Source organism: Rhododendron vialii, chromosome 11a (assembly GCF_030253575.1).
Source record: "Rhododendron vialii isolate Sample 1 chromosome 11a, ASM3025357v1".
In the NCBI taxonomy this organism is placed as follows: Eukaryota; Viridiplantae; Streptophyta; class Magnoliopsida; order Ericales; family Ericaceae; genus Rhododendron; species Rhododendron vialii.
Genome location: NC_080567.1, coordinates 3,480,002 through 3,492,281, shown reverse-complemented (window position 1 = coordinate 3,492,281; position 12,280 = coordinate 3,480,002). Strand labels below are relative to the sequence as shown.

At 37.1% G+C, this 12,280-nt stretch overlaps 1 protein-coding gene across 1 annotated transcript; it reads right to left on the bottom strand.

Moving 5' to 3' along the window:
• Window positions 1–2,418: 2,418 nt before the first annotated feature.
• Window positions 2,419–5,676, bottom strand: LOC131306770 (uncharacterized). Its single transcript, XM_058333195.1, has 4 exons — window positions 5,278–5,676; window positions 4,723–5,172; window positions 3,958–3,989; window positions 2,419–2,497 (listed from the first exon to the last, which is right to left on the bottom strand). The coding sequence occupies exons 1-4, from the start codon at window positions 5,674–5,676 to the stop codon at window positions 2,419–2,421; spliced, it is 960 nt and encodes a 319-aa protein (XP_058189178.1).
• Between the last annotated feature and the right edge of the window lie 6,604 nt (window positions 5,677–12,280).

Here is a 12,280-nt window from a genome sequence, read left to right as displayed (position 1 = left end):
TTTAATTTTTCAGCACGCATGACAGCTCACTATAAATACCCCCTTTTACCATTTTTCACACCCAAAACCCTCGAGCCAGACCTGGAAACACCCCCTCTCACCTACCCAACTCCAATCTCACCCAAAACTTTTGATTTCAACATTAAATCTTCAAGATCCAAGGGTTTTCTTCCTCAAAATCACAAGATTCTTGCATTTGGTGAACCAAGGGTGAGTTTTGTGTTCTTGTTCTCACTCCTTGAAGCTCTACCACGTTTTTCTCTCTCTCCTCTCGATTATTTGTTGATCTTTGCTTGTTATTCATATTTTTGGGCTTTATTTGTTCTAGATCTTGTATTCAAGCTTGGGTGAAGCTTGTCTTTGAAGGATTCAAGCTTATAGCTCTTGGTAGACCTAGGGTTTTGCTTAAAACCCATCTAGGTAGGGATTTCTCTCTTCCTCTACATGTTTTGTGGTGACTATGTGTGATTTAGGTGTTTATTTGCTATATATGGTCGAATAGAATGTTTTATGGCTTGAGGATTGCATTTTCTTTGATAATGGTATTGTGGTAACGAGTGTCATGGTCCATGAGCTATATGTGTCGTCTTAGATAATGTCGGTGTGTGTGGAATGAGTTTATGGCATTGGTATCAATTGTGACGATAGTATGGTTATTGTTGTTGTAAAGTGAATGGAGGATTTAGTGTGATGCAAGGGGTGGAAACACACGGTTCGCAAGGGGTGGAGTCTATTATGACGCAAGGGGTGGAAACACAATCTCGCAAGGGGTGGAATTTTGTTGGAAGGAGTGTGTGCGTGTGTGTGTACGTATGGGTTTGTGATTGGGAATTGTTACGACATTTGTAAAAGGGTGTTGATGTGCATTATTTGGATTTGTCGTTTAATTTGATTCGTTCATGCTTATCATCTCATTGCATGTAGATTTTGTAGAGAATTTTCTATTGGGCTAGTGTAGCTCAGCAAAATCCTTCTTTTCAGGTTCAAACGGAAGGCAATAGGTTGCATGACATGGTGTATTTGGAAACGAAGACTTTTGGAAGCTAACATGACTTAGTTACTCATCCATCTTTGTATTAGTCTACTTTTGGATAGAGATGGTATTGTAACTAATTTACTTTGTTTGATCTTTTGACATAAGATTGTAATATTCTAAATACTTTACACATGTATTTAACTTAATTTGGGCCACGGTGCCAGGGATATATATATATTTTTAAAACTTGGGAACTTCGTTTGTAATTAAACAGGTGGTAAACCATTTTGGGTATTATTATTTGTCCTATGCGAGGATCTTTTATCGAAATGATTTATCTATTTATATTAAAAATCGAGGGCGTGACAATATATATTTTGGCACTTATCACAAGCGCATGAATCGTTTCGAAGTATAGTATGGGGAGAGCAAGGTCGAACCCACAGGGACGTACAATTTTTTAATAAAAAAACTCAATAAACTCAAACTAATTGAACCCTAACCTAGTTGACAAAAGTGTGATTGATTTTTTAAACTAAAACTTGAATAAAACATTGACAAAATTATAATGAAAATAGGACGGAAAAGGTAGTGAGATTACCGGTTGAGAAAAGTAAGTAAGATTTTGGAATCCACACCCACAAGTATTTATCAACTAATCTTATGCAATATTGATTTTTCCTTTTGTTTCTGCACATTGGTTTAGAGGCTAATCTTAACCACCATGGATAATTTATCGTTAAGCCCTTTTTATTTATATCGACAATATGTTCCTCCTCTGCTTCGCAAGTTTAAGCCAAAATCATCAACTGTATCCGCATAAAACAAATCATAGTAGATATCCCATACTTAAATATAAACTTTGATAAACCAAGCAATTTGATTAATCAGGTGATATCAAATCATGGAAAAAAACCCATACCGATTGAATCCATATCCGAGTCTCTACCAAATTAATTAATGAGATCAAAACAATAAACTATGAACGCACGTAGGAAAAATAAACTGCATAAAAGCAATCAATAATATTCATGAGGTGTCATCCTCAACCCTAGTTTAGAAGTTTAGCCTAACATAATAAAAATAAACCTCACAATATTCTTTTGCTATTCTCGTTCTTTGTTTAGCCTAACATAATAAAAATAAACCTCACAATATTCTTTTGCTATTCTCGTTCTTTGCTCCGAGCCGTGGCCTTCGTCTCGAGATGGTTTTGTCCGTAAAAAGTGAAGTTCCGAAACCCTACTGATATGGCTATTTATACAGGCTCCCAGACTTTCTTTTGAAATTATATGATTCCTTTTATTCTATATATATTTTCTTAAAAAATAACTTGCCTTAATCAAATCCCATTTACGTGAATTACATTGAAAATAATGGGCCATGCTCCTGTTGCCAACTCCTAGCCAATGTCAAGATTGGCCCACGTCCAGAGTATGTGATCATTCGGTAAATTCAGATTTTGGGTCGACTTCGAACTTCTTATTCCAACGGCTGAAATCAATCAAATTATCATCTTTTCTGCAAGATTCAATAATATAGTGTAAATGATCAAGAAGATAATAATTATAGCCAATTATGCATAATTAGAGCCTAACAATATATAGGATTGGGGTCTATACATGTGAGTATTTTTTGCTCATCAAATACCCCCAAACCTACATTTTGCTAGTCCTCGAGCAAAAGAAATAAAAATAAACAAAAGAAAACAAAAAATATTAACTAATCCTCTTTCGGAGGAGTCCAATTGCATTTAGCATATGCAACAAGCCTTTAAACCCCTAGGTTGCCCTAATAGTCGAGTTATAGTCTCGTGAAGGTTTGCCGTGAATATACCCACAAAATTCTCAAGAAAGATGGAACTCAATCGGAATCCCAAAATGTACTCATTAGCCTCTCAAAGTAGCTAGTGTGAGTCTAACACAAATTAGAGACAAGATATTTCACTCATTAACAAAGTTAAACAAGTGAACATTCTAATTCGAATTAGCACTAAAATGGTTCATCGCACATATATCTAGATAGAAAGAAATCACAAGGCAAGCGTGTAAGTGAAAAATCACATAAAGATGTTCATTAACCTCGAAAACAATACACGCACCTTCAATGCCTCAATACTCATCAAAATGTTCAAATCAAATTATAGCCCATCCCCTTATTCCAATTCACTTTTTTTTCTTTTCTATTTTTTTCATGTGGCCGTGCAATGCCTTGGTCCCTTAAGCTTTCTAATTAACCCTTGTAGCGAGTTTTAGGCCAGTGACACCCAAACCAGACGGCTTTAGGGCACTAGATGTAGAAAACACCCCAACGGACTTAATCACTTGAGTCAAAAAGGCTACGAACCCAAGCTGACCACACATGACAATCGCGGAACTCTCCACCGTTTGACGTGAACACTCACTGCTTACCAAGGCAAGAGGCCCGGTTACTAAGTGAAAAGCCCGAAAAAGCATGCACTTTATTCATTTATTTTTTTTTTTCCTTTTTTCTTCTTTTTGGGGAAAGGACATTATGTATTTTAATAAGACATCTGACTCATACTAAGGCATCAAGAATATATGTACGGCACTCGAGGTCAATTTCAACTCTAAGTGTGATAGTGCTTGTGCAAAGGCATGTACACAAGTGATTAATCGCTATCCAAACATAAGTCATACGAACTAGGTAGGTGCCTCTCATCAATGCGCCTACGTTCACAAGCTTAACTCTATCAATGAATTCATATCAAGACTCCAACTTGGGCAACAATCAAACTAGCACTAATCAAAAATCAACAACCACGTCGGAAGTCATGATCAAGTATCCACAACTTTCAATTTTTTAAATTGGACACAAAAAATGCAGTAAAAAAAATAATAAAACCACAATTGCAGCAAACACATTTTTGTCAAAAATAGTAGTCCCTCCCCCAAACCTAAATGATGCATTGTCCTCAATGTAGCAAAGAGAAAATAGAACATGAGAAGTTTACGGGTTACCTCAAATGGTGAACAGGTTTCTTTTTTATTTCCTGCAATTGGTTAGTGGGAAAAAATAACAAAATAACGAGAAAGAAAAGGAAAAAAAAAAAGAACAATTAAATTATTAGAAGCTATGAAGCAGAACAATCAAATCATTTCCTTTTATTCTCTTCTTGAAATTAACAATGTATGGATCATCCCAACAAAAATTATACGACACAACCAAATTAATTTAGCAAATGGTTCATTCATGTGTGTCAAGTATAGAGCAACAATAGAAACAAGATCAGAGCGCCATGGGAATATGTGCTTGTACAACGATGACTCTAAACCAAAATTTTGTGTAGGAAGTAAAAGATCTACTTTAAAGATAAAATCCCACTCAAATTCATAGTGGCAATAAGCGTCAATTACCATTTCCTCTTTACTTTGATAACCTTGTGAAGGAAAGATGTTGGGATTGACCCCTACAGGCACTAAAAACTCAAGTCTAGGATCGGTCGGTAGAGGTTTTAATTCACAATCAAGTGACTCTATAAGACATGGGAGCAATGGAGATGAAAAAAGTTGAAGAGATGAAAAAAGTTGAAGAGACTCCCCATTCGATATCCACTCCTCGAAACTTGACCAGGAAGCTGAGTCTACCAAAGTAACTACTTGCTTAGTCACATTAATATCAAAGTTGTAATCAAAATTAGCTAAGTCAGACTCTAGTGGATCTTCTCAATCAAATTGGCTGAGCATAGTGTTGTCAAGACTATTTATCATACAAACAACACTTACATCTTCCTCTAAGGGTTTTTCGCCAGTGTCGAAGATAGTAAGTTCAAAAGTAACATTCCCAAATGACATTTTCATCACCCTATTCCTACAATTAATTTGAGCATTGGAGGTGGCTAAGAAAGGACGTCCTAAGATTACAGGAATTTGTCCACGTGAGTGATGAACTGGCTCAGTATCTAAAACTATGAGGTCCGCTGGAAAATAGAATTTATCAACCTTAATTAGCACATCCTCAATGACTCCTTTAGGTAGTTTAAGAGACCCATCAGCTAATTGCAGTCTTACAGAAGTGGGTTTTAGTTCTCCCAATCCTAATTGCTGGTACACAGAAAATGGCAATAGGTTGACACTAGCTCCCAAATCTAATAAAGCTTGCTCAAGGTGATGATTACCTATTGAGCACGAAATTGTAGGACAACCATGATCTTTATACTTGATAGGGATTTTGTGCTAAATAATAGAGCTAACGTGTTTGGTCAACAATACTTCCTTAGGGGTGCTAGTCTTCATTTTTATGGAGACTAGGTCTTTCAAAAATTTAGCATAAGAAGGCACCTGTCGAATAGCATCTAGGAGTGGAATGTTGATTCTTACTTGCTTAAATGTCTCTAAAATATCTCCATGATCTACACCTTTCTTAGGGGCCACTAGTCGTTCAGGATATGGAGCTTTAGGGATGAAACTCCTACGTTCGGGTTCTTTAGGAAGTTGAGGCGAACTAGATTTCTGGGCTTTGGTGGGATTGCTCTGCCTTTGTTCTTTCTCAAACTCCCCTGAGCTCTTCTCTTTTGGCATACTTACTTGATTGTTAACATGTTTTCCTGATCTAAAAGTGATAATGGATTGAACCTGCTCATGCTCATAGGTAGACTTAGAGGGGTTACTAACAACAAATTGCCCTTTCGAATTTTGTATCGGTTGACTAGGGAACTTTCCCTTCTCTATCTCTACCATTTGACTAGAAAACTAGCCCATTTGATTTTTAATCTCTACAATGGCTTGTCCAGTCGTTTGCATGAATGTCTGGATAGAGTCTTCTAAGGACGATTTTTGTTGCTGGGGGAAGCCGGTTGAAAATTAGATTGGGGAGTGTGAGGCTGATTGAAATAATTTTTAGGCTGATTAGGAGGACGAAATGTGGGTGGAAATTGATTTTGTGATTGTAGGGGTTGCCCACCTATGTTTGAAGAGGAATTATTTTGCCACCATGAGAAATTATAATGTTTTCTCAAGTTGGGATTGTTTGTCTCCGAAAAATTATTAGCAAATGGTTTTTCGTAGTTGTTGAGTGCATTTGCCTGCTCGGCACAATATTTAGAATAGCCAATCATGGAAGGACATGTTTGTGTTGTGTGCATGGGACTAGTACAAAGAGAACACATTTCTCTTTGAACTTGATTGGCAGACTACATAGTCCTACTTAGAGTTAACGCCTCAACCTTCCGAGTAAGACTATCTAGTTTAGCTTTTACGTCAAAATCATCCCTAACTTCATATATGCCTCCTTTTCTAGATGAGTTAGATTGCTTATGTCTAGGATTAGAAAAGTCATTGCTGAGAACTCTCAGATAAGTTTTCAAGAAATTGATAAGCCGCATCATCGCTAAGATTTAAGAAACAACCACCGTTCATGGATTCAATCATATTGCGGTTAGATTGAGTTAAACCATTATAAAAAAATTGAACGAGCCTCCACGTCTCAAAGCCATGGTGGGGACACTTAAGGAGACTATCTTTAAACCTTTCCCAACTTTTGTAAACTTCTCGTACTCTTCTTGACAAAAATCCATAATTTCTCTTCGCAAAGCAATTGTTTTGGAGACTGGAACAAATTTGAAAAGAAACTTTTTAACAAGAATGTCCCATGAAGTTATTAAACCTGAGGGTAGAGAATTCAACCATGCCTTTGCCTTTTCCTTCAAAGAAAATGGGAATAGCCTGAGTCGAGCAGACTCGTCAGAAAAATTTGGGAACTTAAAGGTAGAGCAAATTTTGAGAAAATCTTTTACGTGCATATAAGGGTCCTCATTTTCCATACCTTGAAATGTAGGCAAAAGTTGAAATATTTGTGGTTTCAGCTCAAATTGTGTAGCGTTGGTTGTGGGTAACACTATGCAGGATGGTGGGTTCATGGTAACGGGCGAGAACAACTCTCTAAGAGTTTTAGTATTTTCGACCACGTCTCCCATTTTTAGAACGGTCAACTATTCAATTTTCCAGATGAAATTTGACTCGTTATCGATCACCTACCCAAATGCTCGTGCACAACTAAGGGGAAAAAATAAATCTTTTTTTTTCTTTTTCAACTGAAGACAGTGAATAAAAATACAAATAGCAAGAGTAAAACAAGAAACTACGCAGGGATGAGATACCAAACTGATTTAAAAAAAAAAAAACGAGAACTTACTAAAACACAAAAATGCCTAACTAACAAAACTTATTCAGTTAGATTAAACTAAACTAAACAGAAAGAAAAGTGCAAACAACTATAATCCTAAATGCGAGGCAGGAAGTGATATATATATATATATATATATATATATATATATATATATATATATTTTTAACGCTAACTATAACTAGTAGAAGGGATAAAACCAATTAAGAGCTTTTTTGATTTTCCTAAAAAAATTTATAAGTTCCCAGCAACGGCGCCAAAACTTGATGTGAAATTTTAATGTATTTGCAAGCGCACGAATCGTATCAAAGTATAGTATGGCGAGGTCGAACCCATAGGGACTTATAATTTTTTAATAAAAAAACTAAATAAACTCAAACTGATTGAACCCTAACCTAGTTGACAAAAGTGTGATTGATTTTATAAACTAAAAATTGAATAAAACAATGACAAAATTATAATGAAACTAGGACGGAAAGGAAGTGAGATTACTAGTTGAGAAAAGTAACTAAGATTTCGGAATCCACACCCACAAGTATTTGTCAACTAATCTTATGCAATATTGATTTTTCCTTTTGTTTCTGCACAATGGTTTAGAGGCTAATCTTAACCACCATGGATAATATATCGTTAAGCCCTTTTTATTTATATCGACAATATGTTCCTCCTTTGCTTCGCAAGTTTAAGCCAAAATCATCAACTGTATCCGCATAAAACAAATCATAGTAGATATCCCATACTTAAATATAAACTTTGATAAACCAAGCAATTTGATTAATCAGGTGATATCAAATCATGGAAAAAAACCCATACCAATTGAATCCATATCCGAGTCTCTACCAAATTAATTAATGAGATCAAAACAATAAACTATGAACGCACGTAAGAAAAATAAACTGCATAAAACCAATCAATAATATTCATGAGGTGTCATCCTCAACCCTAGTTTAGAAGTTTAGCCTAACATAATAAAAATAAACCTCACAATATTCTTTTGCTATTCTCGTTCTTTGCTCCGAGCCGTGGCCTCCGTCTCGAGATGGTCTTGTCCGTCAAAAGTGAAGTTCCGAAACCCTACTAATATGGCTATTTATACAGGCCCCCAGACTTTCTTTTGAAATCATATGATTCCTTTTATTCTATATATATTTTCTTTAAAAATAACTTGCCTTAATCAAATCCCATTTACGTGAATTACATTGAAAATAATGGGCCATGCTCCTGTTGCCAACTCCAAGCCAGTGTCAAGATTGGCCCACGTCCAGAGTATGTGATCATTCGGCAAATTCAGATTTTGGGTTGACTTCGAACTTCTTATTCCAACGGCTGAAATCAATCAAATTATCATCTTTTCTGCAAGATTCAATAATATAGTGTAAATGATCAAGAAGATAATAATTATTGCCAATTACGCATAATTAGAGCCTAACAATATATAGGATTAGGGTCTATACATGTCAGTATTTTGTGCTCATCAATGGCTATAGAGGGCAATTGATGATGTGAATTGTTGTTGTGTATTTTCGGAACCCTAAGTGCCTCTTTATATAGGAAATTGGTGACTCACTCCGGTCAATCAAATGGCGTGAATCAATAAGGAATATAGGGTAAATAAGATCTCTAGACGAAATCCTATTTGTATATATCTACCCGGTTATTCCTATTTGTATTTCTAGTTTCCTTTATGCGGATTTGATTGGGGTCTCGTACCCTAGAATTGTAAACTCTTAATTATGTTTTTCTTGTTTTAATGAATCGTCTAGTTACCAAAAAAAAAAGATCTCTAGACGAAATCCACGTCGTAGCCCGAATGCATCGAAAAAAGGCTGCTAGGGTTTTGGTGATCAGATCAAACGATTGACAGAACATTACAGAATTTGGAAAATAGACGATCTGGCGGCCGAGCAATGGATCTGGTAGCCGAAGGATAGATGTTGCGGCCGAAGAATAGATCTGGTTGCCGAGGAATCAATCTCTCAGGGAGATTTTCAAGCAACATGTTTCACGAGTGAAAGAATGAAGTTGAGGCCGTGAGATCAATGTTATGGCCGAAAGATAGATTCTCCTAGGATTCTTTATTTCTGTCTGAAAAGCTATTTGGCTATGAATTGGGTCCTCTAAGTGGTTAAAAGTACTCACCAAAAGTCCACGGGTTTACGAGAAGTCAATCAGCAATCACTGTATCCATTCATCATCGGGATGGTCCCCAAGGTGGGACTTGAAATAATCGTTAGGCCAAATTGGGGTGTCTACAGATGCCTCTCTTTGACTGAACTTAGACGGATGGCGAGACATGTTTAAGTAAGAGTCAAAGCTGTAAAACAACTTCAATTTGGTTGAATAACTATTCCAAGGGTTTCTTTTTCACGAGGCAAATTCAGACCAACCGTAGTTCGGGGCAGTAAAAGGAAAAATAAAAGTTTGGAGGGTCAGGAACAGAAGACGTACCTTCAGGCTTTAAAAGCTGTAATGCAACGTACCTAGGCTATGCCAAGATTTCGAAGGAGAGTAGTTGAAGGAGCGCAGAGCTGCCGAGAGAATTTTTGCGGAGAGCATCCTTAGAATTTTGGGGTAGATCAACATACAGCAGGTGAGTCGTTTGCTTTTCTTGATCATCCTTGCTTTGACCGAGGGGAGCTCGGTAGAGTAGCCTATCCTTGCGAATGAGCTTGATGGAATAGATGTAATTGGGGTGGAATCCAAACCATCTTTTTGAGACGAATCGGACGCCAGTTTTGAGATATGGGAGGGCACGAGGCCAGTAACTGGAGAACAAAGCTTTGAGATTAGAGAACCGAGGCTCGGAACCAGTTGCAGTCATAAGGCGAGAGTCTGAGGAGTTGGAGCTTTAGAGCTTGAAGTGATAGAACCGAGGCGTCGAGCCATTGCAGTCTAAAGGTTTGAGCACGAAGCTTTTCCATCATAAATTTTGGCGTAGAGCCAGAGGATCAAGGCACTGGACCAATCAATAAAATCGAGGCATAAAGCCGGTTGATTGTAGGGTTGACCTGTTTCATGAGTGAGAGAGAGATGCAAAATATGTATATGTGACTCATGATGGTTAGATTGATAACAGATATGATGATGCAGACTCGATGTGATAATGGTGATGCAATATGTGCACGGGCCCGTGCGTGTGTGTTTGTTTTAAGCGTAGAGCTTCTTTCAAGTTTAGGACTTGAGCATTCAGAGCATAGGGCTTGAGCATTCAGAGGGTAGAATCCGAGCATTCAAAGTATAGGCTTTGAGCATCTAGTACGCAGTGGTTGGGCATTCAAGCATAGAGCTTGAGCATTCAAGTGTAGAACTTGAGCATCCAGTACACAGTGGTTGTGCATTCGAAGAGCTTCGAGCATTCAAAGTGTTGAACTTTGAGCATTCAAGCATAGAGCTTGAGAACAAATGATATCTTTGTTGATTATGGTGTAGAGCCTGTTGAGATAGTGGGCGTAGAGTCGCTGAGTTTTTGGGCATAGAGCCTGTTGAAATAGTTGGCATGGGCGTAGAGCCGCTGAGTGACTTGATATGGTGAGATAGCGAGCGTAGAGCTGCTGAGATGGTTAGCTTGGAGCTGCTGAATGAGCTTAGAGCTGCTGAGCGATAATGAGTATGGGCATAGAGCCGCTGAGTGAGTAGGCATATAGAGCATAGGGCCGCTTAGATGGTGAATATGGAGATAATGACCATGGGTGTAACAATCCTGATTTTTGGTAAATAAAAATTTCATTAAATATTTGAATTTTATTTTAATTACTTGGATTTCTTTTAAAAGTCCTTTTGATTTCTTTTAAAATTCCTTTTTAATATCTAATAATCCGTCATAATTAGATTTGAGACTTGTAAAATTATATCTTTTCGCATCGGATGATCTAGTCTTTTACTTTACAATCATGCTTATAGAAGCACTTGTATATTTTCCTAGCGAGTTAAATAAAATCCTTAAATTTTATTTCTTGGCTAGAAATCCTACTTGGCAAGTAGAATTAGCTTCCAACCATTTAGTTAGTGAAACCTAATTACCATTTCAACTTAGTTACATTCTCCTAACCCTAGATGAACCTTGTGAACCTTTTTACACCCTAATTGAACCTCTTCAACCCTAGACTAGGAAATCATTTCACTGCCATGACTAGTCCTTTCAAGACTTTATTACATCTTCCAAGTATATCCTTATCCCATTACCCATTGGGTAATACTTTGTAGGGTAATCTTTATCCTTTGACTAATAGGAATAAGACTTGCCAAAATCTCATTAGTACATAGATTTGACAAATCATTAGAACCCTTCATCATGTCCTAGACTTGTCATGCATGCAAGCCTAGAATAATAGCCTTGAACCTAATTTTTCTTCAAGGACAACTTTCCTAGATTTTTCCCTAGGTATATATAAGTGTGTATATATATATATATATACTCCTAGTACTAGAGAGAGAGAGAGAGAGAGAGAGAGAGAGAGAGAGAGAGAGAGAGAGCGTGTGTGTGTGTGTGCGTGTAAGTGTGTGCATGTGATTTGTTCACTCTAGCAAGCAACCCTTTTAGCCAACTTCACACTCAAGCTTGACAACTCATTTCTAGGCTTCTTTAAACACAATCCTAGCCTTTTATTTTGTTCTTTCTTGCAAGCAACCCCTCCTAGGACAAGACAAGGCCATACCTATCATAATTGCCCCTTTACCCATTGGACAATAATTGTTAGGGAAAATTTTAATCCTTGGGTAATAGAAGTTAGTCTTGCCAATGAAAGCCAAGATGTTTGCTATTAATAGCACCCCCCTCATGCCATTCAACACACACCTTGAAACCTTTCAACTTCTCTTTAGAAACCTTGAGTTTGTTCTTTGTTCTTCTTGTTCTTAAGTTGTTCTTGAGGTTGTTCTTGAGTTCTTCAAGAAACTCATTCTAAGCCGCCACTAAACCACCACTCGACCACCCTTTCAATTCCAAAAGTTAGTAGTTTTAGTCAAGAACTAGTTTCGAGAGAAACCTTTCTCTTTCGAAGCTGTCGTAAGATCATCATAGGAAGTTACTCCGTCCAATAGCCGACTTACTTTCCGTAGCCGCCTTACGCCAAGAAGAACGGTTGATTTTCCCTTACTCATTAATCCTAAATATAGAAATGTGTATATTGTTTGTATGTGAAAATGCATGAGAACTTGAAA